This window comes from Aspergillus novofumigatus (assembly GCF_002847465.1).
Source record: "Aspergillus novofumigatus IBT 16806 chromosome Unknown P174scaffold_6, whole genome shotgun sequence".
Classification (NCBI taxonomy): Eukaryota; Fungi; Ascomycota; class Eurotiomycetes; order Eurotiales; family Aspergillaceae; genus Aspergillus; species Aspergillus novofumigatus.
In genome coordinates, this window is record NW_020194279.1 from 1,375,287 (window position 1) to 1,402,794 (window position 27,508).

General features: G+C 51.0%; 13 protein-coding genes across 13 annotated transcripts; 5 read left to right on the forward strand and 8 right to left on the reverse strand.

The window, feature by feature from the left end:
- Positions 1-65: 65 nt before the first annotated feature.
- On the reverse strand, positions 66-2,103 carry P174DRAFT_443787 (dolichyl-P-Glc:Man(9)GlcNAc(2)-PP-dolichol alpha-1,3-glucosyltransferase ALG6). The gene is made up of 4 exons (XM_024827914.1): positions 1,746-2,103; positions 1,518-1,680; positions 386-1,455; positions 66-362 (listed from the first exon to the last, which is right to left on the reverse strand). The coding sequence occupies exons 1-4, from the start codon at positions 1,975-1,977 to the stop codon at positions 73-75; spliced, it is 1,755 nt and encodes a 584-aa protein (XP_024680395.1). The 5' UTR covers positions 1,978-2,103; the 3' UTR covers positions 66-72.
- A 633-nt stretch (positions 2,104-2,736) lies between these two features.
- P174DRAFT_443788 (putative nucleolin protein Nsr1) lies at positions 2,737-4,771 on the forward strand. Its single transcript, XM_024827915.1, has 5 exons — positions 2,737-2,847; positions 2,906-3,580; positions 3,630-3,818; positions 3,845-3,930; positions 3,984-4,771. The coding sequence occupies exons 2-5, from the start codon at positions 2,912-2,914 to the stop codon at positions 4,618-4,620; spliced, it is 1,581 nt and encodes a 526-aa protein (XP_024680396.1). The 5' UTR covers positions 2,737-2,847; positions 2,906-2,911; the 3' UTR covers positions 4,621-4,771.
- An 828-nt stretch (positions 4,772-5,599) lies between these two features.
- P174DRAFT_422949 (uncharacterized protein) lies at positions 5,600-7,107 on the forward strand (the record flags this gene model as incomplete). The annotated part of the gene is made up of 2 exons (XM_024825093.1): positions 5,600-5,750; positions 5,873-7,107. The coding sequence occupies 2 exons, from the start codon at positions 5,600-5,602 to the stop codon at positions 7,105-7,107; spliced, it is 1,386 nt and encodes a 461-aa protein (XP_024680397.1).
- Positions 7,108-8,598: 1,491 nt separating this feature from the next.
- On the reverse strand, positions 8,599-8,956 carry P174DRAFT_250220 (uncharacterized protein). Its single transcript, XM_024821459.1, has one exon. It carries the CDS (start codon positions 8,856-8,858, stop codon positions 8,643-8,645), a length of 216 nt encoding a protein of 71 aa, XP_024680398.1. The 5' UTR covers positions 8,859-8,956; the 3' UTR covers positions 8,599-8,642.
- Positions 8,957-8,978: 22 nt separating this feature from the next.
- On the reverse strand, positions 8,979-9,413 carry P174DRAFT_462314 (uncharacterized protein; the record flags this gene model as incomplete). Its single annotated transcript, XM_024830113.1, has 3 exons — positions 8,979-9,060; positions 9,102-9,328; positions 9,384-9,413. The coding sequence occupies 3 exons, from the start codon at positions 9,411-9,413 to the stop codon at positions 8,979-8,981; spliced, it is 339 nt and encodes a 112-aa protein (XP_024680399.1).
- Positions 9,414-11,396: 1,983 nt separating this feature from the next.
- On the forward strand, positions 11,397-12,715 carry P174DRAFT_514216 (uncharacterized protein). The gene is made up of 2 exons (XM_024832066.1): positions 11,397-11,748; positions 11,849-12,715. The coding sequence occupies exons 1-2, from the start codon at positions 11,670-11,672 to the stop codon at positions 12,499-12,501; spliced, it is 732 nt and encodes a 243-aa protein (XP_024680400.1). The 5' UTR covers positions 11,397-11,669; the 3' UTR covers positions 12,502-12,715.
- A 550-nt stretch (positions 12,716-13,265) lies between these two features.
- On the forward strand, positions 13,266-14,548 carry P174DRAFT_443792 (GNAT family N-acetyltransferase). The gene is made up of 2 exons (XM_024827916.1): positions 13,266-13,750; positions 13,804-14,548. The coding sequence occupies exons 1-2, from the start codon at positions 13,316-13,318 to the stop codon at positions 14,428-14,430; spliced, it is 1,062 nt and encodes a 353-aa protein (XP_024680401.1). The 5' UTR covers positions 13,266-13,315; the 3' UTR covers positions 14,431-14,548.
- On the reverse strand, positions 14,535-15,071 carry P174DRAFT_422953 (uncharacterized protein; the record flags this gene model as incomplete). Its single annotated transcript, XM_024825094.1, has 1 exon — positions 14,535-15,071. One exon carries the CDS (start codon positions 15,069-15,071, stop codon positions 14,535-14,537), a length of 537 nt encoding a protein of 178 aa, XP_024680402.1.
- A 1,037-nt stretch (positions 15,072-16,108) lies between these two features.
- P174DRAFT_373742 (uncharacterized protein) lies at positions 16,109-16,711 on the reverse strand (the record flags this gene model as incomplete). The annotated part of the gene is made up of 1 exon (XM_024822525.1): positions 16,109-16,711. One exon carries the CDS (start codon positions 16,709-16,711, stop codon positions 16,109-16,111), a length of 603 nt encoding a protein of 200 aa, XP_024680403.1.
- Positions 16,712-18,118: 1,407 nt separating this feature from the next.
- P174DRAFT_433232 (uncharacterized protein) lies at positions 18,119-18,424 on the reverse strand (the record flags this gene model as incomplete). Its single annotated transcript, XM_024825797.1, has 1 exon — positions 18,119-18,424. One exon carries the CDS (start codon positions 18,422-18,424, stop codon positions 18,119-18,121), a length of 306 nt encoding a protein of 101 aa, XP_024680404.1.
- A 2,139-nt stretch (positions 18,425-20,563) lies between these two features.
- On the forward strand, positions 20,564-22,273 carry P174DRAFT_410600 (argininosuccinate lyase ARG4). The gene is made up of 3 exons (XM_024824244.1): positions 20,564-20,680; positions 20,747-21,577; positions 21,630-22,273. Exons 1-3 carry the CDS (start codon positions 20,626-20,628, stop codon positions 22,136-22,138), a joined length of 1,395 nt encoding a protein of 464 aa, XP_024680405.1. The 5' UTR covers positions 20,564-20,625; the 3' UTR covers positions 22,139-22,273.
- Positions 22,274-22,408: 135 nt separating this feature from the next.
- P174DRAFT_393305 (uncharacterized protein) lies at positions 22,409-23,664 on the reverse strand (the record flags this gene model as incomplete). Its single annotated transcript, XM_024823588.1, has 2 exons — positions 22,409-23,043; positions 23,106-23,664. The coding sequence occupies 2 exons, from the start codon at positions 23,662-23,664 to the stop codon at positions 22,409-22,411; spliced, it is 1,194 nt and encodes a 397-aa protein (XP_024680406.1).
- An 815-nt stretch (positions 23,665-24,479) lies between these two features.
- P174DRAFT_393307 (succinate dehydrogenase [ubiquinone] flavoprotein subunit) lies at positions 24,480-27,096 on the reverse strand (the record flags this gene model as incomplete). Its single annotated transcript, XM_024823589.1, has 6 exons — positions 24,480-25,072; positions 25,131-26,519; positions 26,579-26,742; positions 26,794-26,867; positions 26,928-26,982; positions 27,055-27,096. The coding sequence occupies 6 exons, from the start codon at positions 27,094-27,096 to the stop codon at positions 24,853-24,855; spliced, it is 1,944 nt and encodes a 647-aa protein (XP_024680407.1). The 3' UTR covers positions 24,480-24,852.
- Between the last annotated feature and the right edge of the window lie 412 nt (positions 27,097-27,508).

Here is a 27,508-nt window from a genome sequence, read left to right on the forward strand (position 1 = left end):
TTCGAAAGTATGAAAGTATAATGGGTATCATGTAAGAAATTGTTCAAGAAACCGGCCCCTGACCCTCGGCTATCACTGCTTCTTTTTCCGGCTCTCCTCTTCTGCCGCCTTGCGATCAATCTGCCAGCATTGAGTGATCAGTCTCCACATACACCACATGTAAGCAATGCCAAATCCTCCCGCGCCAATCAGGACGTTCAGCACCACCCATAAATCGGGCTTGCCCTCCGGTGGAGGCACAAATGCATCGAGGACATGCCAAACGATCATGGCAAGGTAGAAGCAAGAATGCAGAAGTTTCGTGAGTATGCGAGGCTCGGAGACAGGACCTGATTCGCCCACGGGGTTCGGCTGCGATATGTCTCAAAGGAAGTTGGTGGAAGACCCATCAGATAGGCCCAGAGACCCGTCATGACAAAGTACGGGACCTGGAGTTCGTCGCGCTTGAGAAGAGGATACATGGTCCAGCAGCCGAGGATGTTAGCCCATCCAACCCAGGCCCGGGTGTCTTTGCTCAGGCCGCCATCATTTGCAAGAAGGAGTGTCATGGGAAGCAAGGGCAAGAGCACACTCTTTTCATGAACCTGGAAGGAGAAAAGGAAGAAGCCCCAGGCGACGCTGGCCAAAGCAGGGAGCAGTAGTGATGCTCGCGGGTGACGGAAAATGATCCCACAAGGAACGATGATGGATGCCAGTGTGGCACCAAGTGAGACGCGCTGGAGAAGGCTCGCTTCGAATCGATGAAGCTTGTAGAACGTGTGGATGGCGCACCAGGCGTTGGCGACCTTGTCTTCAAACAAACCACGGGCGAATGGGAACACACGGTGGATGATTTGCATCAGCTGAAAGACGGGTGCGTACAGAAACGAGTCCTTTGACAGCTTGATGGGTAGAGCCTGGAGCAAAGGAGGTTCTGCAGAAGCACTCAGATAGCCCCGAGCTTCGGCATTGGTTGCAGCGACAAGCAGCGGGGCCAACAATAGCGCAAATGCGAGGATGGTGATAATGGCTATGTTCAGAAGACGAAGAATGCGTATCCTGGGGAAGATGCAAACGCCTAGAAGAAAGACGAACATGACCGGGGCGTAATAGAGCGCCATCTGCTTGAAGCCCAGGGCGCCCACAAAGAAGAGACAAGCCCACAGCATCCGTCCGGCCAATATAGCATCCAAACTTGCGACGACAAGCCCAAGCATTACGGTATTATACTGGAAATGGCCATGATCGATGAGAATGGTTGCCGGTTGCAATAGGATCGCGACGAGAGCAATTGAGGCGGACCAGGCTGGAACACCTTGCATCCGAGTATAACGACGAAGGAAGTTTACGACGGCCGGGATGTAGACAAGATACTCGGAAGCGACCACGGTTCCCCGCATGAAGACCTTCAATCTTGGATCCTCAAAGCCGCGCGAATCGTCCAGGGCAAACCAGGAGGGGTCAAGAGCGCTTCCACTACTGATTGTCAGCAACGAACAAACGCCTTCCTTATAATATGTCCCAGAAATCCCACGTACATCTTTCCCAACAGCCAGCTATGGTATGCCGTAAGAGGTGGGTAATCAAGTCCCCAGTATTGCAAGTCGTAGAGATACCATTTCGACATGGGCAGGTGAATGGTGAGCTCCATCCAGTGTCTTTGCGCTTCGAAATCACCATGCATCGGAGGCACCTGAAACCCTGCATCTATACGTCAGCCGCACGTACTTGGACGCATATCCCCAACCCCCAGGCATTGCACAAACCAGAGTAGCCCCATAGACTGACAGCCCAACGGAAGAGGCCTACCACCATAAGGATCAGAGGTAGCACCAGCCATTGAGATACACCAGCTCGGGCAGCCCACAGAAACGAGACGAGAGGGAACGCAGGGGATGATTTTCCACCCTCAGCTTCAAGAATGAGGGAGTTGTTCGAGCCACTGGGATACTTTCTCCTCTTCCGTGGCCGATGAGATGAAGGGGTCGGAGGAGCCATGGTGGTTAGACAGCAGCAGTATCACCTGTCTCCCATTGGCTCACTATAGTCCGTCTCCGAAGAAGAGAGATCCGATAGTAGGAAGCGTGAGGAATGCCCCGTGGTAGTCGAATAAACAGTTTGGGGTAGACAAGCTGTGGTGGTCTGCGGAGGTGGAACTTGAAGCTAGTACCAGCAAGTGACACTCTGGTTCCAGCGACGGCCGCGTGCTCACCGAGTACCTGCCAGGTACCCACTTTTTCTTAAGCTACTGTGGCATAGTGCCTGAGCTAGCGTCTACAAAGTAGGCGGTGTGCGTAAATCTCTGCCAGCCTCCAGAAAATTTTTTCTATATCCTTATCAAAGCTCTCGCGGTTCTCTCTTTTTTTTTCCTCTTCTCTTCATCCTCACACTTTCCCCTTTATCTAACTCACTTTTCTTACATTTTTCTCACCTGAATCATTCTTGATTCGGTGAAACACTTCAGTCTTCTTCTTAGAAACCACATCGTTAACTGACGCAGCAGCGTGGGCCGTACTTTGCAAAGTACACTTCAACAGACATCCTGTGGGCTTAATACACTGAGGGCTGTGGGCTGTGGCATATTGCAATCTATTCTGTGCGATCTGTGGGATACTCTCCGTGGGTTTCATATTATAGACGAGTGCATATTTCCTCTCCGTCTCTGTGGGCTTGAACACTGTCGTTGTGGGTTACTTGTGGGTATTTGTGCTAAATCTCTTCCATTTGTGTTGAGATTTACGTCCAGCTGTGATAAGGTCATCACTCTGGTTTTTCCATCAGGGGGCTTTTACTCAAATCGGGTGATTGAGGGATTGTAGGCTTTGCCGCACAGTTACAACTTTTCACTTTTGAAGAAACTTCGTTTATGTATATACTACTCTCTGACCTCCCTGTTGATGCTCAAGCTAATCGTCGTCTTTCATAGTACAAAATGTCTAAGACCAAGTCCGTTACCAAGAAGGGTGCTGAGAAGCCCGTCGACAAGGCCTTGAGCAAGGTCAAGGACGCTGGCGTCACCAAGGCTTCCCAGTCTCCCAAGGCTAAGAGCAAGCAGATCGCTCGCGAGCTCGCTTCCAAGGAGAAGTCCAAGCGCAAGAAGAAGGAGCCTACTCCTAGCAGCAGCTCCGAGTCTGACAGCGATGAGGACATGGAATCTACCAGCTCCAGCAGTGAGAGCGAGAGCGAGGAGGAGAAGCCTGCCAAGAAGGAGGTGAAGAAGGTGTCCAAGAAGGCCGAGTCCTCTTCTGAGTCCGAGTCGGAGGCCGACAGCGACGAGGAGATGGACGACGCTTCCAGCAGTGAGAGTGAGAGCGAGGATGAGAAGCCTGCCAAGAAGGACGCCAAGAAGGAGTCCAAGAAGGCTGAGTCCTCTGATTCTGAGTCCGAGTCGGAGTCGGAGTCTGAAGATGAGAAGGTCGTCAAGAAGGAGGTGAAGGCCAAGGCTGACACTTCCGAGTCCTCTGAGTCCGAGTCCGACTCTGACGAAGAGGAGGAGGCTCCTAAGAAGGCTGCCAAGAAGGATTCTAGCGACAGCGAGGATTCCGAGTCCGAGTCTGAGAGCGAGGACGAGGCTCCTGCCAAGGCTAAGAAGGCCGAGAAGGTATGTACCTGTGGCTCCCACTGTTTATAGTTTTGTCTGACCGTCTCAGGAATCTTCCGAGGAATCTGAGGATTCTGATGAGTCTGAAGACTCCGAGGGCTCTGACTCCGACTCTTCCGAGTCCGAGTCTGAGAAGCCCTCCAAGAAGCGCAAGGCTGAGGAGGAACCTGCTACCGCCCCAAGAAGTCGAAGAAGACTGATGAGGAGGCTTCGGGCGCTTCTGCCAACCTCTTCGTTGGTAACCTGTCCTGGAACGTCGACGAGGACTGGCTCCGCCAGGAGTTCGAGACCTTCGGTGAGCTTTCTGGTGTTCGCATTGTCACCGACCGCGAATCTGGTCGCTCCCGTGGGTAAGTTTAGCTCTACTAGTCTTGTTTTATTCACCTTGCTAAACTGCATCCAGTTTCGGTTATGTCGAGTACGTCAGCGCTGCCGACGCTGCCAAGGCTTACAACGCCAAGAAGGACACCGAGATTGATGGTCGCAAGATCAACCTCGACTACGCCACTGGCCGCCCTGCCAACAACAACAATGACAACAACCAGGACCGCGCTCAGGCTCGCGCTCGTAACTTCGGTGACCAAGCCAGCCCTGAGAGCGACACCCTGTTTGTTGGCAACATCCCCTTCAGTGCCAACGAGGACTCCGTCTCCGAGCTGTTCGGTCAGTCGGGTACCATTGTTGGAATCCGTCTGCCCACCGATCCCGAGTCGGGCCGCCCCAAGGGCTTCGGTTACGTGCAGTTCTCCTCTGTTGATGAGGCTCGCCAGGCCTTCAACGACCTCAACGGCGCCGAGCTGAACGGCCGTGCCGTCCGTCTCGACTTCAGCACTCCCCGTCCCAGCAACGGTGATGCTCCTCGTGGTGGCCGTGGCGGCTTCGGCGGTCGCGGTGGCCGTGGTGGTCCTCGCGGCGGAGGTGGGCGTGGTGGTCGTGGAAGCTTCGGCGGTCGTGGAGGCTTCGGCGGTCGCGGCGGCGGTGCCCCCAACAAGGCTCGTGGTGGTATCCCCGAGTACAAGGGCACCAAGGTCACCTTCTAAATGAGTAGCAACATGGTGTCTTGATTCAGGCGTTTCTTCTCTACGGCTTACAAAAGAACTGGGTTTATGTCTGGGTTGCATGGGTTCCAAAAGTTGGTCATTTAACGTCTGATGGGAATTTGTCTGTATTACATAGATTTACTGCTTAGGGTATTATGAATGGTCAGTGACATTCTCAAATTATTGTTTGGTTCAGTAGTTGTCCAATGTGAGAGCGTACTGTGGTGGTAGCAGAGTTGCTGATCGACAGTACCAGCGCTGCTTGGGATGTGGTTGGTGCCCCGCTTTTGTGGCTTCAATCTTGGCGCTGTTCTCTTTGATCAGCAGTCGTCCACGTCTCTGCCTGTCTATCTTTCACGCTTATCATGCTGCATCGTCTTTCATCTCCTTTCTACAGACCCTTTCTTCTTTTTCTCTGCTTTTTCCTTAGATGGTGAGTTCTTTGTTGTGTAACTTGTGTTTCTTTCTGATTCCGGGAGGTCTATAGTTACTGGGTTGTGTGCGTGATTCTCTCTCCTGCGCCCCCAAGTCACCTGCCCACAGTCTGGTGATCCTCTGACGTCCACTCATTGCGTCGTTCATCCAAGGCAACCCTCCCTACCTTTCTGACTTTGGCCCTTTCAATCTCCTCTTTGACCTGATTCATCTGGTTTACTTATCGTCATCGATCACAAACCTGGTTGATGATCTCCTGTCAAGGATTTGCCGGGACTCCACATTGATAAGATAATACTACTACTGCTGCCGCGCTGCTTGGTTGATGATCCGGTGGTACTCTTCCCCACGCACCCCCACCGGCTTCCTGTCAGCGTCCTAATCCGTTGTCTGCCTGAGTCCTTGACCGCTCTCTCTCCTGCGTGGTCTGACTCAACACCCCTCTTTCCCTAGTCGAACCAGATGGTTCAAACTTCTTTCTGTCAACTATCCTAGATAGGGTTGTTCAGATCGAATCTCGCCCGTCGAGTTGTAGATACAGACAATGCAGCCAAATCACTATGACCTGCTGGGTCAGGCGCAACAGGATGAGTGCCGACCTACCCCCCGGATGACAAGAGAGGCTCATCAGCCGCTTCGGGAGAACATCCATCAGTCACGGTCTCCATCGGGTGCTGCGTTCACGAGATCTGAAGGTCAGTTGGTTGATATACTTGTTACCTCGCTGCAGTGATGTTCCTTCGACCGCACAATTGATCAACATGTATAATCGCTATCAACAATCGTGGCATAATGTACTCACTTCGATATTATATAGATTCGTGGATCGAAGTAGCGTCCCAACCGTCCTCTTCTTCCCTTTCATCCGCCGCAACCAACGATGATATTATTACTACGGGCCTGCGTGTCGAGCGGACGGAGTCCAGGGCCTATCACCACCGCAGCCGGCGCCGTCGTTTGCAACAACTGGCAGCCGTGGCCACAGCGCAGGTCGACTATCCGCTGCGGGAGACCAGCAGTAGCCAGGATGAATATGACGAAAGTGAGAGTGACTCGGATCATGTGCTTAGCAGTTCCAATGAAGACATGACCCGCGCACCTGTCGAGATGCCTCTCCTTTCGCGGACCGGCCCTGCCTTGCCCGAGCTAGATGCGACCACGGCGAGCGATGAAGACGACGCATCAACGGCACTGGGGATGCGGATCAGCTCATCGCCCTTTGTCCCGCAGCCCAACGTGTTTTCTCATCCACCAGAGAACCCTTCTTGGACGAGAGCAACGGGTACTCATCAATCTCAGCCTAGTACTGTCTCCAACTCGAGTCGTCAGACCGCGATTCGGAGAAACTCGCAGGCCAGTGTACGGCCAAACAGAAGGCCTCAGCACAGCCCGTACAACATGATCTCGCCATCGTATCATGCAGACCACGATGCTGCTCTTCGGGCTAGTCTGTCCACGCTTCTCTCGTGTGCTGCTGCCGCAAGGGGATTGCCCAAGTCCGATCCTCAGCCCTCGCCGGCTGAGCCTTCGAGAGGGGCACCTTCGTCATTCCGCCTGGTGCCCGAATCAGTAGCGATGGGAGAAGTGGAGGTGGGCGAGAAGGAGGAACAGTCTGCCACCGAGACCACCTCGACCAGGTCTCATCGCCCCAGCAAAAGGAACGCAGATCCTACGCTTTACACCCACAGGACCAAGCGTCGATCCAGCTCGTCCAAGGAACGGAACATCGGACATCCCTCTGCGGCAAAGAAGAGTCGTCGAGCGGGAATGGCCGAGTCCATGTCGACAGGCAGCCCGACCATTATGACTTGGGTGATCAGCGCCGGCGTCGTGGTGCTCTTCTCGGCCATCAGTTTCTCAGCGGGCTATGTTCTTGGACGCGAAGTTGGCAGGCTGGAGTCGAGCACTGGCGTGGGGTCGGTCATGGGAGACGGAGGGGCGGGGGCCCTAGGAGGCCGGGTGTCGGCAGGCTGTGGCCAAGAAGCCGTTCGCGGCAGTTTGAAGCGGTTACGCTGGGGGACGGGGTCAGCTGCATCCGGCATCATTGCATAAACTATTGATTTCTCGACTGATGATCATGACCGAGATGACAGAGATGGCTGGCGTTCAGGGTTGGTTGTTCACTCGTTAATCTGCACGACGCGGAGTATTTAATTTCCTTTGTGATGGCTCATTCTGGATATCCAGGAGGGAAAATTCTCGTTTTTAATTTACTTGCTATGGAGTTGGAGTTTTGAATTTGTCGTTGATGGTATGTTTGGCTTGCATCTATACCCACTTGCCGTATAAGGATATGGACGGGGAGATGGACTTGCAAGAACAATGAACAATGAATGGACAATATATACAATATCTAACTCTTCCCCTGACGCTACGGCCCGTTCCCGTCTCGTAATGTAGATATGATACAGAGCACACGATATGATTGAAGGCATTTCCCCTCCGAGTCTAAAGTCTCATGATCATGACCAAGCACGGACATGGTGATTTGGAAATGATATGCAGATTGCGGGGTGCAGACAGACGCAGGTGCACAGTCTCAACTCCCCCAGCGCCTGAAGCGCGAAAAAAGCCATTGAACATGCCCTGGACATTGACTCGGGCATATGCACCTCAACTCCCTCTCCTGTGATATATCATGTATCATCTGGATGTACAGTAGTAACGATAACATAGGTTTGCAGTAGCGGGAGGAGTACACCGTACAGGCTACAGCAGGTACAGTAGCATCACCATCACTAACTAACCCCTTACCCCTAGCTTCGCAAAAGAAAAAAGAAATAATAAGATAGGAAACTGTAAAGAAGCGGTCAGTCCCAGTAAGGAACAAGGATGTTTTCGAGGAACTGGGATGTTTTCGTTTCTGGTTTGAGTATTTGTCTCATGATACACAATATACATACAGGGTTTGAATGATGATCATGTCGTGATCCTGACAGCTTACACTGAGAATATTCCTTGATTTGACGGAACGAAAGATTTGACTCGGAAGGATGGGATGCCATCAAGTGATGCTGACTGCGTACCTATCTTTGCTGTCGTGGGTAGAGACTTGGCTCCAAACTAAGGCTATCTTATAATTCTGTAAGCAGTACTTACTCCGTCCGGTAGATCTCGGCGATTATGTATTGTCCGTGGCTACAGTCCCCTAGAAATAGACGTATTGCATTCAGTTTTTCGTATCAGCAGCTGCATGTTATTGCGGTATACTCGGGTATAGTTTCTTACTCGGCTTGTATCAGGGAACGAAAGCTAACACACCGACTCACCCTCGTGTTTTCTATCGTATCAATCTGACAATTGGTGTCCATCCGACACTGATACATTCCAATGCAAAAAGCAATTTACTCGCGTAAAGCGAACACCGAACGATATCGATCTTATTGGTCGGCTAACCCTGCTGCTTGCATGCACGCTAGCCAGAGGACCTGTAGGCTGTATGTCTATGTGATCTGGAAGAACGGCATTGTGAGGCGTCTAAACCTAGACTAGAACGATCTTTTGCATGGATTGTGGAAGGGTGTTCGTACACGTTTTGATTGGGTTAGAATTTGATAAGATTTTTGATCTGAATTGACATGTTGTTCTCAGACATAGACATTAACTAATATGCTCGTGACGATGCTATTGCCCTCCTTGCTTGAGAGCCCTGAACTCCTCGCTAATTTGAACCCTGATGGTGAAACAAAACAAAACAAAACATACCCGAGACCGAGTCCGAGACCGAAACTGAAGCTGACACATGAAGGATTGATGCAGACAAAGGAAATAAAATTCGAGACAAGACACTCTGAAACTTTCATGTAGAGACCGATCCTGCAGGTCTCACTCAAAGGATCAAACTTTAAGTTGGGAAATGGAAGAAAGAAAAGAAAAGACGGTGAAGAAGAAGCGAAGAAACTATGCAGCTCGCTGGCGGCGCCTCATCTCATCTCGGGTGAGAAATCGGCGGATTCGCGAGACGAAGCGGTAGGCTGTGGAGTCTGAGTCATGTTAGCCTTATGTCTTCCGCAACGATAGATCAAATTGTGATAGATAGACTAAACTCACCACTGTTTCTGCGCGCCGAGGGTCTGGAATAATCCTCTGTGGAGTATATGTCGGCCCCGGAATTGGGGTCTTGATAGCCTGGGGAGTTTTTGGCGCGGATCCATGGGGTATCGTCGGATTGGAGTTGAAGGGCGACGACGTGAGGATAGAGGGAACCCAATGGGTTGAGGAGCTCTTCTGACGAGAGGTCTTCTGCCCTTTTGATGTCAAGGCTTTGACTGGTCTGGTGATTGTTAGTACGGTGCTGTTTTTTTTTAAGGTACAGAGGGAAGACATACATAGGGCTCATAGTTGGACTTGTAGCACATGATGGCCAACGTGGAGGAGGAAAATTGATAAGATGGTTTGAATTGACTTTTGACTTTTTGAGGTTGAAACTTCCATGACTCCTGGAAAGGATTGAAGGCTATATATCTTTCATCTTGTTGTGCCCTGCATGAGGCGAGAAGGTTGGGCTGGTGGAGGCCGGTCAAGTCAGCCACTCTACGACAATCCAGGTACACCATCATGTAGTGGTGGTGGGGTAGATCAGTGCGCATGTCATGAACCCTGGATCTGTGTTGGCTTTGCTTTTTCCCCCTCGCCCAGGAGAAAATCATTGGTGGTGATTTGTGTTTGACAGAGTCATGATCTCATCCATCGCCTGACTGGGAATAGTATGGTGGGGACTGCCATTGGCTGGTACCTGGTCTTCTCAGATCGTTTCGGCCTGTTAGACTAAGACTAGTACATAGTTTTCCTAAGAGAATAATGTCATTGATCGGTCGATTTGCTCGATCAGGGAAGAGCCGAGCGAGATTAATATTAGTTGTTAGAGACCTTTGCTGACTGTCCAGCCGCAGTCCCACCGTGCTTCCCAGTCCCAAACTCCAATATCCCAGCTAGTGGTTCCCGTTGCCCTGTTTACCTTGCCTGTCCCCGTTAAGTCATTGGTCCTTACAAATATAGACATCATCATTACCTCTCTATTGATCCCAATTACAATTACTCTGGATATAGTACCTACCCTCCTAGAAAGATTGACGTCGTCTTCCATTACAACTTCAGTTCTGCACCAGTGAGTGCCCCTTGCATGGTCCGTACACCCCCAGAGTATCAGAGTCGTCACAGCCAGACCACGTTCGACGTTGCTGCGTTGTACAAATACAATTCCTGAGTCTCATGTTACGTCTCCATCTCGTGTTAGCCGCATTCCTGTTACCTTGTAGTATCACCTGAGCCTTACTGTTGGTCCACGCTGACCACCATGTGTGTTTGAAGAATCTTTCCCTGCTGCCCTATTGTCCAGATGGAAGCCCGACTAGACCGCGTGTACCCGATGAATTTACAACAGATCTGTCACATTGTTTGAGGAGGGATCCCTGACTATTACTGTTAGATTAAATAATAATCAAGGACGCCACACCCCGGTGGGTAACGCCACACCCCTGATCCTTAACAGGGTGTTTATAGTCACATGATATGTAAATCGAACTCTAACATAAATCAGACTGAATAAGATCAATGCACACATTCCTAAATAATACAATCTACCAATCTAACACTATTAATGATCAGTATATGTCATCTAGATCTAGCCTATCTAATAAAGTCCCCGCCAAGTGCGAGACCAGGGAGGGGCCTCCCTCGGCCCCTCCCTTCAGCGGCGCCCGCAATGGTCTATTAGATTGTTATCGGTTCGTTTAGCTGTAGAATGATAGTATAGCATTAGAAACTAACTGATACTCTATTTAATCATTAGTTGCTGTCCATATTACGTGGTAGACCCCGAACCTACAGATGTGGACTGCGAAGATCATGTGACATATTGACTGTTTACGACTGAGCCAGGGGTGTTGTTATCCAACAGGGTGTGGCGTTATCCACTGGGGTATGGATCGGACCAGGCCCTAAATCAATAGTGATCATGATAAGCCAAAGCAGCGTTCAGTAGACTCGAGGATCTACAAGGATAGAGGGTTAGTGCCTGAGTCTTCCAAATCATTTACTCTAGTGTGATATGCCCGTCCAGGTACTCGGGATCAGCAGAGAGGGATACGTCGTTCGCTCATGTCCGGACTTGCAGATTATTGGGCTGCAATATCCACCATTGCATGACAAAGCAGTGCACAGCCACACACCTACGGTCTATGAGACTCAATACTATTGGTCAAGCCACGTTCTAGGGCCGCCAAAGCAAGAGGTGGCTCAACAGCGACTTGATCGATGTGGCTGGTGCAGATGTGGCTTGATCCCTTGATCGATAGACAGCCTACTAGTCTGCTCGAAAAAAGCATTCACCTTCGTCAGATCAGTGATCTTTTACTCGACATAGTAAACTCCACTTGCCAGACCCGTGCACACAAACTATCTGCCGAGACCGAATGAAGCTTCTTTCATTTTCCCGTTCCATGCCTGGTTCGGCATGCCCGTCTCGTTTCGTATCTCGGGATGGGGCCGTGAGATCTATAAGATGCCCTCCTCGCTCGCTTTCGTCACACTTGTTTTACTTCGAGACTAAGCTACTCAACAGATGAAACCAAACCTGAACTTTGGTTACTCATCATTCATGTCCCATATCAAACATGACACTGCACGTTCAGGCTTCCGCCAGAGACTACTGGCCAAGTTCTCCCTATACGGACGAGCAAGCTCACCCCGCAAGTAAGTCCCCTCAGCCTCTGCTTGCCTTTGTCTCTATCCCATGGATTACCCCCGCCCCCAGCACCCCACTCTGAGACAACACCTTCTGAGATCCTCCCAGAGTCAATGGACATGGAGACTGAATGCACCTCCGGCAGCCGCGCGAACCTCTCCGCCATCTCAGTAACCGAGTGTCCATCCCCGTCTCCATCAGCATGGGCTGCCCTCGCTCCGGGCCATGCCCCGGGCCACGCCCCGGAGCCAGAGATTGAGCCAGAGACTGTCACAGACGCTCACCCTGACTTCTCCACCCTGGACCTGAATGACTGGCACCAGCGGTACCTGTCCTGCATGCGCTTCTTCCTAGCAGAGAGCCAGCACAGCCCCGCCGTGCAGGCCGTGGCCTGCTTTCTGAATATCAGACTACCAGGCGAGAGCGCGGACGCAGCCTCCGTCTCCGCCAGAGTCTACATCCGCCGCCTGATCGCCACGGGCCAGGATACGCCTGCGAACCTGCGCCTGTTCTTCGGGGAGGACTGGGTAGCGGGCGTGGGCGCGATCCGGCAGCAGGAGCGGCTGAATTATCTGTTCGCGGCGAAGAGCGGCGGGTGGGCGTCGACGAAGAGCGCGTATGATGTTCTGCCTGATCAGCAGGTGCCGTTTCTGAGTCCGCTGCGTGAGCCGACGGAGGAAGAGCTAAGGGTTGCGGATGCAAGGTGGAGCGAGTGGTTGGCGATGGAGGATTGGATGTTGGGGCCTAGGAGGCCTTGGTAGGGTAGTGGTAGGGGGGTGATGCTCATGAGTTATGATTCATGATATTCCTTTTCTTTTGTCACTCGCTAGTCTACATATTTCTTTTGTTATCGATATCCATATCCACGCCGAGCGTACAGAGTACAGCTACTGTCTATCGTTCTATACCCTCTTTCGTATTCCGCTGTAGTCAGAGGAGTACAATTACAATTACAATTACAATGATATTATCTACACCTCATCTCAGCCCATCCTACAAACGTCCAAACACAGGAGAGAACTGTGAGCTCGGAAAATAATCACGAATCCGCATCCCCCTTTTCCTAAATCCAAGACAACATGGAAATGACATTGACAAGGACGCTAAACAGGGCACCGTGCGAACTATTGGCATTAACAGGGTACACAATTCCAGTAAGCAAGCCAAGCAGGACTACAGTCAGCTCAGCCTCCAATAATAATCCCTATTCAGGGTATCTAAATAGTAAGTAGTGAAAAATGAAAAGTGAAAATGAAAAGAGAATGACCTGTCAGATCTACTGCAATTGCACTGCACCGCCACAGTTGGGCATCGTGATGTGCAGCCAACACGCCTATCCTGGTAATCAGAATGACAAATACTGTGCGACTATATCTTTAGGGCGGGAGCCAAGCTTCGCGACAGCTGTTAGTCAGGGGATAGACTAACTAACTAACTAGTTAGTTAGTTAACTAGTGATTCATTAGCGATGACTCAATAGCGTACTCTGTAACTACCTTGTAAGCGGTTGGTTTTCAGCCTTTCGGGTGCCAGTGAATTCATGAATTCCCCGCACTGTTTTCAAATCAATTGACGATGACAGTCGGCGAACAAAGGCTTTCTTCGGGGTTTAATAAGATCACCGTCCAGGATGATCCCCGGGCACTACTCCCCCTGCTCAAATCCCAGCTGCCTCATTCGATTCCTCTCCTCCGGCGTCTGCAGCACAACCTGGCATTCCCGTCAAAGACGGCCAGACTGCTGACGACGTTTCCAGGGGTCGAGCCTCCCTCTGGACCATGGCTGGCTGCGTATGTGGATCTTCCACGTGGGCGAGAGACGCAGATGACCCTCTATTCGAGTCTCGAGCGGGAGTCTGTTGATGATGATGACAAGGATCCTGCTGTCATCTCCACTCTCCACGGTCCCCCCGAAACTCTAGCGCTGGCTCGCGCACAACTATTGGCCTTGCTCTCGTATACCAAGTCAGCGTTGTTGCCGGGGTACCTGGCCTCTCTTACTGCCCCAAGCGTAGATCCTGGCCCTCCCAACGCACCGGGCCAGATCCCGCCCCACCGCCACAGGCATTTCTCATTGGAAACCTGCATACTGGCCTCATGGCCTTGCTGAAGCAGTCGGGGATTTACACGGACCCGGAGACGGTACCAGGTATCCGGATCCACCGCTACGATAATCCCCCATATGTCAAGTACCTGTTTCGGACTGTGCACTCGCACTCACCATCTAGAAAGCTAGATACAGGACTACCACCCGGGTATCGGTTCCAGGACCGTCAAGGGCGAATGGGAGTCCTCCCACACCACTATGCGCTGGTGCGTAGCCGGACGCATCTGCCCCGTTCGGACGAGACACTGTCCAGGATCCCGGGAGTGGCTGTGTATGTTGATCGCCCTGGAGAGGGGGAGGAGACACCCATCGCGTGGGTCTTTCTCGGCCTTGACGGGAGTTTGGCGACATTGTTTGTTGAGCTAGAGCATCGCGGCAAGGGAATCGCTGAAGCGCTTTCGCGCGGGCTGATGCAACGTGGGATGGCGGAAGGAGGGATCTGGCGGGAGGTTGGCGAAGAAGGTGAGGTGTGGGTTCATGCGAATGTGCTTGCGACGAACGGGGCCAGTCGGCGGGTTCTGGAGAAACTGGGAGGAGAGGTTGGATGGACGAATACGTGGACGGTGGTCGAGTTGCAGAGCTGATAGAATCATGCAGAAGCAGATGACTTCCAGCTATGCTGTCCTTTTACAGACAATACTTGGACGATGGTCCTGTTTCATATTAGGGCAACGGTAGAGAAGCAATCCTAAATCAGATAACCCGTCGACTTCATAAAGGTCGTCGGCTTCACATCCTTATCAGCAGCAAGTTTAGCCCATCCATCTGCTTTGGCATTCCACCCGCGCGGGATCCGCCAGAACTCAAGCTTCGTCTTCGCCCGAGTCGTAGCCGCATCCTCACACCATCCCAACAAGCACTTCCACAGATCCTTATTCTTGGCCGGAGTCCCACTACTCGTCCGCCACCCATTCCGCACCCAGCCCTTAATCCACGACGTAGCCCTCTCTGCGCTTTTCCCTTTCCTCGAACTCCTCGGGGACGGAGATGGGGCGGTTGTTGTAGTACATAAAGTCATCATCCGAGTCAGAGTCTGGTGCGATGAATGAACCATCAAGTCCCATTCGAGCAAACCACTCATGCGAATCGAAATGGTTGCCATCGTCAGCGTCCGAGCCAGCGTCCGAGAAAGAGTAAGAGGCCAGTCAGTCAGGCTTCCGACACGGTCTCTGTCCGTATAGATCATTGAGATTGCGACACCTGAGATACCTGTAGTACAAGACATCATGTCGATGCATATCAAGCTAGGCCAGGGGAACAGATTCCAAGGAGGGCCTGCAATAGAAACGAGGCGTCAATGCGACGGTGCAGTTTGCGGGTTCCCAAGTGAAGCGATGATATACTCCGTTCAACCCGCGCAAACCGGATTTGGATGGTAAACACTCTCTCGATAAACCTTCCATATCATCGAAATATATCGAAGATGGCAGATTGATCAATCAGATGACGAATCCGAAGTTCCGAACGCCATCATTTGATTCCGAACTTTACTAGTGTACGTTATTTTGAAACATCAATCATAACTAGCACAGAATGGCTGACAATTTCTCTAAATTGCTGGAACGCTGGAACGCCGTATGAGCAAAGCAATAGAGCAGAAACAAAGGGCCTACGATGGCGTACTAATGCCACCGTTGTCAGACAGCGTGGTAGGATGCGGACAACTTCGAGATATTGAGGTGATCACTTGACGCAGTGTTCATGGCTTTCCGTCATCATCCTGCTCAGACACTTCTTGTCTTCACATCCATCAAACTTTCAGGACACTATACTTCGGTGGTGATCTCCTATAAGGCAGCTCTGATGCAGAAAAGACATGTGCTGTCTTGCTTCAATTGGAGGACTCGTCTGTATAGAGGAAAACGATGTAGGGATCAGCTGTGGTGTCTTCACAGGTGTAGCCTTGACTAGTATACAACAGTTAATACTTTTCGCCAGCTCCCAGACGCACAGATGCACAAACATGGAAGAAAAAATATCCAACAATACTCGGCAAGCTTTCAAAATGGCGCCTCTGACGTTGTCCTTTTGTTGATTTCAAGTGAGGAATTATCGAAACTATCTTCTCTTTCCACCCTGGGCACGATTTTCCATGATTATACATGAAAAGGACACGTCCCTCCACGCAACATGTAAGATCCGCCTTACTCAATCCACGTCTTCCCAGTCATAAGTTCGCGGCGCAGGTGAAATGCTTCTGGAAGCCATGAAAGACCGCTTTTCAAGGAGTCGTCTTGCAGGGGTTACTAATCCTAGTCACTTTTAGTGCCTTCCCGTACGTTCGGTATGCTCTTCATTATCTGGCGCAGTGACCGCCACACCGGGTCGCCTCGGGATGTGATCACTTTCAGGCTGAGCAGGTTGTAGCGGGTGATCATTTGATAAGGGGCCGTCCTCTTTTCTCCACTCCCCGAGAATGCGAGAAGAGATCAAGGTATTTGGATGGCCTGGACCCAGGACTTTCTTCTCGAGTGCAAGACATTGTTCTAGGAGAGCCGATGCAGCTTGAGTCTTCCCTTGGGATTTCCAGAAGAGAGCCAAGTTGCCCATGCTGGTCAGAGTGTGTGGATGCTCCGGTCCTAGCAGCCTTTTGTGCATCTCTGTTACCTGGACCTGCAGCTCCTCAGCTTCCTTTTGTCGTCCTTGGTTCCAGTACATTGATGCTAAGTTGGCCATGCTAAGCAGTGTGTGTGGATGCTCCGGTCCTAGCAGCTTTTTGTGCATCTCTATTACCTGCACCTGCAACTCCTCTGCTTCCTTCCATCGTCCCTGGTTCCAGTATATGGATGCCAAGTTGGCCATGTTAAGCAGAGTGTCAAGGTGCTCTTGCCCTAGCACTTGTTTCTGGCTCTTCGTCACTTCCATATTTGAGGAATCATTTAAGACATCAGAATCTAGACTTGATAGGACTGCTGCTAGGGCATCCTTATCCTTTAGTCCTTTCTGATTCTTTTGATTCTTCTGAACCTTCATATCCTTTTGATTCATCTTATTCTTATTTCCCTCCTTCCACCCTTTAGGTGCCTTATTAGGGAATAAGAAATAGCAGCTACTAGTATCATGACTAGTAAGCTTGCAATATTGGCAGTATCTGCCTAAGGAAGGTCTTTTACAGGATTTACCCTTAGCCTTAGTGTATAATAGCCTATGGCTATTATTATTATAACTATTTCCCCTTCCTCTTGCCTCACCTGCAAGGCTAGAAAATAGGGATTCAATAGTATAGGCTTCAGGGTCATTGCTTAGGGCCTGGGTTATATTAGATATAAACCCTTCATATTCATTGCCTAGACTATTCAGCACCCAGGCTATTATAAAGTGGTCAGGCAGAATGATATCTTTTTCTTTTAGGTCATCTACTAATGCCTTAACCTTATTAAGATATTCTTCCATCGATTGGAAATCATCCAATGTGGTATTAAAGAAATCCTTTAAGGTAAGGTATTCAGTAGTAAATCGCTTAGGATTATAGAGATCTTGAAGCCTTATCCAGGCCACATTAGCCTTATCTGTATCTTTTATATGAAGAAGGGGTCCATCTTCACATAATAGTTGTATAATAGCTAATGCTTTATCATTCTTTTTGCCTGAGGCATCTTCCTCTATAGTAGAGGATAGATCTTCCTCTTCAAGGATAGCCTTAGTCCTGATAGACCAGGTTATATAGTTATCTGAGCCTCGTAGCTTTGGTAAGCCGATCTCATCAATAGATGCCATATTAAATATAGCTTCTTATAGGCTCAGGATATCGATTAATGGTTAGTCGATAGAATAGTCTGCTAGGTATAGACGTAGTATATGGGTATGAAAGGATATTGATCAATGAATGATCAATAAAATAGATCCCTAGGGTAGACCTAGGTATAAAGAATTGCCTTGGATCAAGGATAACGGAAGAATAGAATAGCTAAGGATGCCTTAGCTTAACGTCTTCATCACTTAATTGACCTTTTTTTTTTTTTTAACTAGCTATAGGGTGATTTCAAGGGTGTATTTATAGGGGATTCCTTCTAGCCTAGGCCATTCGAATATCGGATGACCTCATAGATTCGGCCACTATTCGCTAATGGTTGAAATCGATGATGATCCAGGCAATTGGATTCATGGTTATAATCTAGGTTCAACCATAGTTAAATCCACGGATATGATTCATGATTAACCATACCATGGCTCTCACCAACATTTCTGCAGTGCACCACCTCTGATTTTGCTGACTAGGTTCTTTCCGGTCATATAGTCGCGCTCCAATTCAGCCAACCCCCTTTAACAAGATTAGAGAGATTTGTTGAGGGATCCAGTGCGCTGAAAATGTCCTCCATTGAGTGTTTTGCCGTAGTCATACTGGATAACGCCGCCTGAGGTAGCAGTTGGCTTGCTAACCACAACATCAAGGCAAATATCAGCTCTTTTGCTGGGCACTCCGCCTCCAATGCCGACCATCAATCCAAATCGGACGTTTCGGTAGGTAGAAACCATGTGTGACACCACAGTCGAACCAGATACCGTTCTGTATACACTAACTGGTAAGCAGACCACCACCACATTTGTGGCCGCCAACGTTTCCGAGAGTGTAGACATTGTGACCGGTTTCTGGTTGGGACAGAGAAGCATGAACCTCATCTAACATGACTTTCGCCGCTGGTGTTTCCAGCGGCAGAGCGCAGATCCATGCCACCGTGTAGTCACTGTGTGATAGTATTCGGGGGGCCATTCTCATGAGTCACTGAGGATATAGCATAACAACATACAACGCTTGCTGTCTCTCCTTTATATGCAGTGGACGTTATCAGTACATTCTATTGCAGGTGATTTGCGTGGAGGAGGGGCAATCAGCTCCACGAGGCTAGCAGCAAGGCTGTGTTTTACCCCAGTGAGTCCAGTCAAATTGCAAGCTAATCCGGTGCCCAATAAATGCATGCTGTGAAGGACTAGCCCACCAACAGAGTCGTCAGACGCCGCTAGGCCGGGCAGGGGGTATCATTACTTTGTACAAAATGAGGTTGAGGTGTATATTATAGGGCCCGGGCAGGAGACTATGGGAGCATTGGAATCAAATTCTAAGCACGAAGAGAAGAAGAGGAAGGCACAAAGTATACCCTCTAAAATGGCGGAATATAGAGTGGAATAGATATATCATACTTCAAGAGAAGGATAGCTGTGTCTGGGGCAGATTCAGTGAGGAGGTGGCTTGTCTGGGAGAATATCACATACATATATCCGTATGAGGCAGAGCTCGCTGAGCCTTCTGCCGGATTGCATAGCTTCAACCATGACAGAGAATCAAGCACGCATGCGCTAAATCAATACATGCTGCCAGGCTCTGTCAGGAATATACATTTGTTTGCTAAATAGTGGTCTTTGCTAGGTAGCAAACATGTAAGCTGAAGGACCTCGTCTCTCGTTCTTTGACTGTCACTACTTCCCATCCGTCCACCTCTGCTTGATGCAAAGCCAGTATGTACATTGCATATCCATGTGGACAAAAAGATTGGAACCGTTGGCTGGAGATCTGTTTGATTCATTTCCTTCGAAGGATATCAGAGTTGCCGCCACAAGCAAGGGGTAGATACACCGCATTATGATGAGAAAAAGACTCTATAGGGGCACGCTGTGGCTAATTCATATGAGGAGCTAACCTTACATCCCCTGTTTACAAACTGTTGACATCTGTCGCTGTGCTCCTGTACTCTGCAGTACTTTAGTTAGTTGCACTGGTAAGGGATTCTCTGGGATTCCAGCAATCTTTCACATCACAAGTAGTGGAATAAGAATAAGAGGCAGGTCGTGAGACATTTGATTATTCAAGCACGGCTAAAGGCCTTGAATTTCTCCCCATTCTGTATGCTCACCATCAGATTCTTCTATGGCTTGCGTGCATCGGGCTGGGATCCCTCCTAGCCGGGAGAAAACTTGGTCAATGCAACTATCCAATGCGTGGTAGATCAGTTTCTTGCCATCGTGTCTTCCTCGAGCAAGTAGCTTTAGCGAACCAGAGCTTGACAAGCTCATTTACCGTGTCCTGATGTTGTTGCGCTTCTCCAGCGGCAGAAGTAGTCGAGATCTGATCTAGTCTATGAATTCAGTTTCTGTCTCCGATGCTCGGGCTACCTGATTGGTCCTGAGAGCTGTATACAGGAGTCCTCTCGCACAACTTCAGGCGATTTATTTTGCGACAGCAGTGGCAGTTTGACCATGTACCATCATAGATGTGTTTTGTATCATTCCAGTTGTTGTGTCATTTGACTGCTGTGTCTGATTCAAGATCTCCTCTAGCTTTTGGCTCTGCTTGCTATCACCGTGAATAGTATCCGTCGTCGACCTGTACTGTGTTGTCAGAACATCCGCATCACATATATATTGCGTATCATATCATATCTGTCAATGTGACAGTAACCTTGCAGCCTCAGACGATAATCTTTGCTGCGTCAGTCAATTGATGGAGATTGATTAATTAGCATGGCGGTTGAACTCGTCTCCAACCGTACTTCGACGGCGGACCACTGCAACGCTCGTATGGCAACATGAGAGCTCATATTACCAGAATATCAAAATTTATCAAGCGCATGAGTAGGAAATCAACGCTATGGCTAGAGCATTGAGTCGAATTAGAGTAAGTTGTGACTCATTGTTGATAGGAGTCGGCCCCATCCGGTTAGCGCCGATGTCGCTCCCCGTGTGAATCACCGAATAATTATTTGGACTCTGACCTCGTCCATCACCTCCTTCTCGCACCATTTTCCTCTTCAATTCATCAATTCCTTCGTTTTACAGCTTCCACAATGAGTGCTCCCAAGGCTGTCGCAGAGAACATGCTCTGGGGTGGTCGATTCACCCGTGAGTACCCCCACCGCAGTGTCAATTCCTCCGAATACAACTAACCTACTTATCTTTGACTCCTAGAGGGCCTCGACCCCCTAATGGTTCAGTACAACCAATCCCTTCCCTACGATCGTATATTCTGGAAGCAGGATATTGCCGGCTCCATTGCCTTCGCCCGAGCCAACACCAAGAGCGGCATCCTGACCCAGCACGAGTTCTCTGAAATCGAGCGCGGGTTCAAGCAGATCGCTGAGGAATGGAGCACCAACACCTTCGTCGTCAAGGAGAACGACGAAGACATCCACACAGCCAACGAGCGCCGACTCTCCGAGATCATCGGCAAGGAGATCGGAGGAAAGCTGCACACCGGCCGGTCCCGCAACGAGCAGATTGCAACCGACATGCGCCTGTGGCTGCGGGATGAGCTGCGCAAGCTGGACGCCGTCCTATGTGACCTCATCAAGGTGTCCATCGCGCGCGCCGAGAACGAGCTGGATTTCATCATGCCCGGTTACACCCACTTGCAGAAGGCCCAACCTGTCCGGTGGAGCCACTGGCTGCTGTCGCATGCCACGGCCTTCGCTAGTGAGCTGCAGCGTCTGCGGGAGGTCACCCGGCGTGTCAACCGCAGCCCCCTGGGCACCGGAGCTCTGGCTGGAAACCCCTTCCAGATCGATCGGGAGGCAATGGCCGCGGAGCTGGGCTTCGAGGGTCTGCTGTACAACTCGATGAACGCGGTGGCCGACCGCGACTTTGCCATGGAGACCATGCAGTGGGGGAGCTCGTTCATGCTCAAGATCTCTCGCTGGGCCGAGGATCTGATCATCTACAGCAGTCTGGAGTTTGGTTTCGTCCGGTTGTCTGACGCGTACTCGACCGGCTCGTCGTTGATGCCTCAGAAGAAGAATGCAGGTGAGTTGTTTTTGTTTACTGTCATTTCTTGACCTCAAACTAACGAGAACAGACAGCCTGGAGCTTCTGCGTGGCAAGGCCGGTCGTGCCTTCGGCCACATGGCCGGCCTGATGATGACCATCAAGGGTCTCCCCACCACCTACAACAAGGACCTGCAGGAGAGCGTCGAGCCCCTGCTGGACCACATCAAGACCGTCAGCGACAGCATCCAGATCGCCACCGGTGTCCTATCAACCCTCACCGTCCTCCCGGAGAAGATGACCGCCGCCCTGGCGCCCGAGATGCTGGCCACCGAAATCGCCGATTACCTCGTCCGCAGGGGCGTCCCCTTCCGCGAGGGCCACCACATCTCCGGTCGGGTCGTCGCCCTGGCCGAGAAGAACAACGTCCCCATGGACACGCTATCGCTCGAGCAGTTGAAGACGGTTGATGCACGCTTCGACGAAGATGTCCAGGCTTGCCTGGACTACGAGCGTGCCGTTGAATTGAAGGATGCAGTCGGCGGTACCAGCCGCCGTGCCGTGCTGGAGCAAACCGCCGTTCTCAGGGGTTTGCTGTAAGAATATGATCTTTTGCAATATTGTGTCTTCGGGAATGAAAAGCTAGGTCTTTCGGGTTATATGTTTTAGTAGTATATAGAATATATTTCGGTTTTCGCTCCCAGTCAACAATTAATCTATATAACATTTACCACCAACAGTATAAAAAGAAATACACGAGATCAATCAAATACATCAAAGCAACCAACACTAGAACTATGGTATACAATCACCGAGGCAGGACAGAACAGCCCCCCAACCACCCCCCAACAGCACCAAACATACGTAAACTCACACCCCGGTCCCACTCTCAAAACTCTTCCTCCACTCCTCCCTCCGCTCTAACCCCCCTCCCTCCTCAAACTGCATAAAACTAAGCACATGACCGATCCCCTCCCCAGAACCGGGATACGGGTCATCCCCCGGAACCCTATAATCAAAGTTCGCGCCCAGGATCACCCCGTCCGACGTGATGATGGACGGCAGCTGCGGCTGAGCTGGCTGGTCTATCTCGGAATTGGTATGCTGCGCGGGGGGCACCTGCATCTGCCGGCGCTCGGGAGGGATGTTGATTAGTTCGCTTTGGGAGTAGGCTGCTAGCTCGGCGCGTTGGCGGTAGAAGCCTGTGTCGAAGAGTTCGGGGGTGGTGTCTGCTCTGTCTGGGGGTGGTGCTGGGCTTGTGCTTGTGTTTGTGCTGAGGTTGAGGTTGACATCGGGGGAGGGGTGGCTTGGTGTGGATGATGCTGGTGGTATCGAGGATACGGAGCTATGGTGGGTTGTCTGAGCCGTTGCTGAGACTTTACTTGTGTTTATGTTCGCGTAAGACGGTTGGCTTATGGTGTTCGAGGTTGCGGAAGTTCGGTCTGAGCCGGGGACCGTTAGGGCTTGGTTGACGACTGCGTGGGATGGTATGTTGCTGTTTGGTACTAAGCATGAAGCACGTCAGGTTTGGGACTTGAGTAAAACTCATATAGGGGGCTGTTCTCACCATCAAGTAATCGTCCCTCGTTCCCTGACGCAATCCCCCTACCGCTTGCAACCGTCGACGCTTTCTCAGGGCTCTCGCGAGGGACACGCCAGCGCAGCAAAACGAACCGTTTACCACGTTTCTTGCGAGACCGATAGACCAGGAATAACAGCCCGGCTAGCAGTATCAAAGACAGTACACCTCCCACAACACCCCCAATCAATGCGCCGTGGTCATGGCCAGGATTCGCATCCGCAGCATCAGTATCTGTCGCCGGCGCAACAGCCTGAGTCGTAGTCCGAGTCGGAATGATCCCTGGGATGTCTCCCTGCGAGCTTGTAGACGGTGCAGTGGTGATAGCTGTCGTTGGCGAGGTCGCCGTTGTAGTCGAGGCCGTTTTCGAGGTGGTTGAAGTAGTCGACGTCGACGATGTAGTCTGCTCTTCTTGATCCGGGCATACACCCGTATTGCACGGATCGACTGAGCAACAGCCACGGAAGTTGCCCTTGGAGCAAACATACCATTGCTTGCTGCCGGTGCAAGTGTTGGCTTGACGGGCGAGGGCGAGATGGAGAGTCATCTCTTAGACGACAGACGTCAACTAAGTCACTATACGCAGCAGTTGGACTACCAGAAGATAGAATTAATGATTTAAAACGAAGTGAAGATAGCAACAAACGCATGAAGAGCGAGATCTTCAGAGGTCACTGGCAACAGTGGTTACCATGGAGTCGAGCGCCATGTGGTCGTTTAGAGCCCAAGAAAGCTAAAAGAAAGTATGAGGTGCAATGAGCATTGTTTCTTTTCCTGGGAAAGCACGGCTATGCAAGTCGTTCTGAAACAATTCCACGCCAAAACGAATGAGCCATACGAATTGGCAAAGACTTAATGACTCGAGTTCTTTGTCTGCCGAAAATATTGAGTCGGGGCGAGGTACTCGGTGCACAACCATTCAACCCTATCAAGCCGATACAGCCACCACAGAGATTATGGAGTCAGGGTTCGTAGTGGAGGACAGGTGACGTCTCATTCTTCACTGTCGGAGTCGAAAAAAGGGAAGAGAAAGCTATGGATGCAATAGTGGCATTCGTCTAGGACTCGAAGGATCAGCGCTCTGCATCATTAGTGAGGATTGAGCTGCTAGATATCCCTGAATCCAAGCCCGTTGAAAGGATAAAAACTGATTGACTTGCTGATGTTTTTTTTTTTTGACGATCAGTATCTAATCGTAGTCACTCGACGGGCCACTGGAGTTCTTTCTTTGTCTTAAGATGAGGGACTGGCAAACAAAGAAAAGGCCGGGAAGACACTGCACTACCGGATTAGGCCATCTTGTACCAGAGTCGAAGCCAAAGAAATCTCGAGGTCACTTACCATGGCAGCAAAATTAAGAGACTAGCTTCCAGACTCCCGTATAGCGGTTATATTGAAGAATTCTAAACTGGATTGGATAGCCCTATCCTGACGCAAAAGAAACTCCAATTGTAGATGAGAAACTGCTATGAAAACAAATAACGTGAGTACACCTAACTCATCGCCTGAAAGGGAAAACATGGATATACAGATATAACACAGGGAAATGCAGAATTTTCATGACGCTCTTTTATCAATCCATCCTCCACAGCTCAGCAACGAAATTAAGGGCTGATGGGTCGAAAAGCCTGTGGTTCCTATGTTGAGGTTGACCCGGATCCTGTGGCAAATCCAGCCTCATTGAAGACATATGAATGCCGAGATTACACTTCACATCAAGTGTAGAGGAATGTATCTAGTAGACACGCTTGAAGGGAGGCACGCTCTTGCACTCGTTCTCGTCGAGGGTCTTGTGCTCGACAGCGCGGTAGCTGAGGTCGATCTCACTGTGAGGCTTCTTCTGCCAGGTGAGAGTGTGCTTCATCCAGTTCTCATCATCACGCTCGGGGTAGTCCTCACGGGCGTGGGCACCACGAGACTCCTTGCGGTTGGCGGCGGCAACAGCGGTTTGAGTACTAGAGGACATCTTGTTAGCATCTAACCTGAAAATTCAGGAGCTGAAAGGATACATACGCGCAAGTGAGCAGGTTACGAAGTTCCAGAGTCTCGACAAGGTCAGAGTTCCAGATCATGCTGCGGTCCTTGGTACCGACTTGGTCGAACATCTTGTCGATGGCAGTGATCTTCTGAACACCCTCATCCAAACTCTCTTGGGTACGGAAGACGCTGACATCAGTCTGCATGGTCTTCTGCATGGCGTTACGGATCTCGTGAGTCGACTTGGGGCCATCGGCGTTGCGGACGAAGTCGAGGTCCTTGATGGACTCGGCACCAGCGTCGGGGCTCAGCTCACGGTGGGCCTTGCCAGGGGTAGCGATGTCACGGACACGGTGAGAAACGGCACGGCCGAAGACGACGAGATCGAGGAGAGAGTTGGCACCCAGACGGTTGGCACCGTGGACGGAGACACAGGCGGCCTCACCACAGGCGTACAGACCGGGGACAACCTTGTCGTTACCCTGCTCATCCACAGTCAAGACCTCACCAGTGTACTTGGTGGGGATACCACCCATGTTGTAGTGGACCGTGGGCAGGACGGGGATGGGCTGCTTGGTGACGTCGACACCGGCGAAGATGGAGGCGGTCTCGGAGATACCGGGCAGTCGCTCGTGCAGAAGCTCGGCGGGCAGGTGGCTCAGCTGCAGGTAGATGTGGTCCTTCTCGGGACCAACACCACGGCCCTCACGGATTTCGAGGGTCATGGAACGAGAGACGACGTCACGGGAAGCCAGGTCCTTGGCGGTGGGGGCATAACGCTCCATGAAACGCTCACCCTCGGAGTTGAGCAGATAACCACCCTCACCACGAGCACCCTCGGTGATCAGGCAACCAGCACCATAGATACCAGTTGGGTGGAACTGAACGAACTCAAGATCCTGGTTGGGCAGACCAGCACGGGCGACCATGGCCATACCGTCACCAGTGCAAGTGTGGGCAGATGTGCAGCTGAAGTAGGCACGTCCGTATCCACCAGTGGCCAAAACAGTGTGGTGGGCCTTGAAGCGGTGCAGGGTACCGTCCTCCTGGTTGTAGGCGATGATACCGCGGCACTCACCATCCTCCATCAGCAGATCCAGAGCGAAGTACTCGATGAAGTAGTTAGTGTTGTGGCGCAGAGACTGTCCGTAGAGTGTGTGGAGAAGAGCGTGACCGGTACGATCAGCGACGGCGCAGCAACGGTAGGCCTGTCCACCTTTGCCGAATTCCTTGGACTGACCACCGAACGCACGCTGGTAGATAAGGCCATCCTCGGTACGGGAGAAGGGGCATCCGTAACCCTCGAGCTCACGAACACTAGCGGGAGCCTCTCTGGTCATGTAGTGGATGGCGTCCTGGTCACCAAGCCAATCGGAACCCTTCACGGTATCGTACATGTGCCATCTCCAGTCGTCGGGGTGCATGCTGCACATCGAGATTAGCGCAATCATCCAATATACAACTCCATCATTTCATTGACATACTTTCCCAAAGCAGCATTGATACCACCCTGAGCGGCAACAGTGTGAGATCTTGTAGGGAAGAGCTTCGAGACACAGGCAGTGTTGAACCCGGCTTCCGCCAGACCGAAGGCCGCACGCAGACCGGCACCACCAGCACCGACAACAACAGCATCGTATTCGTGGTCCTACCGTCAATTAGCCCAGCTCGTTGCCATGCTAATGCGACAGTCACTTACAATAACAGGATACTTCGAGGAAATGTAACCAGTAGCCTCCTTAGCGCGCAAAGGACCGTTGGCGAATATGCGGGCTGGAAGAACGGAGTTAGTGAACAGCGGGGGAGGTCAACCTCGCGGGATTCAATGCGTACCTGCTGCCCTTGTCGAGGAGAAAAGACGTCTCTGGTCCCTCAAAGCACGGGAAATCTGCGCAATATGCGAGTCAGCACGGCGACCGTATAGAATAAAGGGTCGTCGAAAGACCCTCGGGTAACCAACCTTCGAAGCGGGAGCTAGGCTCCGCAAGCTCAGGGAGCTCATTGTGGGCGGATCAAAAGAAAAAAAGACACTATTTTATATGACTCTGAGAGAAGGCTATTAGATGAGCACGACCAACAGCACCAAGGCAGCTGTAGCGGGAGGAGGAGGGGAGAGCAGGCAAGACGAGGTCGGAAGCCGGTGGTAGTATTCACGAGCTGCACTTTTGGATCGTCGGTTCTCAGAAGAACAGGAAGAGTTGGCTGACATAATCTTCCCTCACTTGCCGACGGGGAGGACCGGGGCCGAGGCAGCCAATCAGATATTGCGCAGTAGTAATCACCTCGGGCAGCCGGGAGCTTCTCATTGGCCGAAAAGGACAAGGCACGTGGCCGGTCTTCTATTGAGCCGGCAGCAGCGAAGAATTCCGGGGTGAGTGGCCGGCGAAAACGATTGAGACGGAGTGATTTATAGA

What these genes read in the sequence shown, in the direction of transcription:
- P174DRAFT_443788 (XM_024827915.1), top strand. Translation starts at nt 2,912, where the DNA reads ATGTCTAAGACCAAGTCCGTTACCAAGAAGGGTGCTGAGAAGCCCGTC. An exon ending in AGGCTAAGAAGGCCGAGAAG is followed by an intron (nt 3,581 to 3,629) that starts GTATGTACCTGT and finishes TGACCGTCTCAG; the next exon opens with GAATCTTCCGAGGAATCTGA. An exon ending in GAATCTGGTCGCTCCCGTGG is followed by an intron (nt 3,931 to 3,983) that starts GTAAGTTTAGCT and finishes AACTGCATCCAG; the next exon opens with TTTCGGTTATGTCGAGTACG.
- P174DRAFT_443792 (XM_024827916.1), top strand. Translation starts at nt 13,316, where the DNA reads ATGACAGTCGGCGAACAAAGGCTTTCTTCGGGGTTTAATAAGATCACC. An exon ending in CCTCTCTTACTGCCCCAAGC is followed by an intron (nt 13,751 to 13,803) that starts GTAGATCCTGGC and finishes CCACCGCCACAG; the next exon opens with GCATTTCTCATTGGAAACCT.
- P174DRAFT_514216 (XM_024832066.1), top strand. Translation starts at nt 11,670, where the DNA reads ATGACACTGCACGTTCAGGCTTCCGCCAGAGACTACTGGCCAAGTTCT. An exon ending in CGAGCAAGCTCACCCCGCAA is followed by an intron (nt 11,749 to 11,848) that starts GTAAGTCCCCTC and finishes AGATCCTCCCAG; the next exon opens with AGTCAATGGACATGGAGACT.
- P174DRAFT_250220 (XM_024821459.1), bottom strand. Translation starts at nt 8,858, where the DNA reads ATGAAAGTTTCAGAGTGTCTTGTCTCGAATTTTATTTCCTTTGTCTGC.
- P174DRAFT_443787 (XM_024827914.1), bottom strand. Translation starts at nt 1,977, where the DNA reads ATGGCTCCTCCGACCCCTTCATCTCATCGGCCACGGAAGAGGAGAAAG. An exon ending in CAGTCTATGGGGCTACTCTG is followed by an intron (nt 1,681 to 1,745) that starts GTTTGTGCAATG and finishes GTATAGATGCAG; the next exon opens with GGTTTCAGGTGCCTCCGATG. An exon ending in AGCTGGCTGTTGGGAAAGAT is followed by an intron (nt 1,456 to 1,517) that starts GTACGTGGGATT and finishes GACAATCAGTAG; the next exon opens with TGGAAGCGCTCTTGACCCCT.
- P174DRAFT_410600 (XM_024824244.1), top strand. Translation starts at nt 20,626, where the DNA reads ATGAGTGCTCCCAAGGCTGTCGCAGAGAACATGCTCTGGGGTGGTCGA. An exon ending in CTGGGGTGGTCGATTCACCC is followed by an intron (nt 20,681 to 20,746) that starts GTGAGTACCCCC and finishes TTTGACTCCTAG; the next exon opens with AGGGCCTCGACCCCCTAATG. An exon ending in GCCTCAGAAGAAGAATGCAG is followed by an intron (nt 21,578 to 21,629) that starts GTGAGTTGTTTT and finishes TAACGAGAACAG; the next exon opens with ACAGCCTGGAGCTTCTGCGT.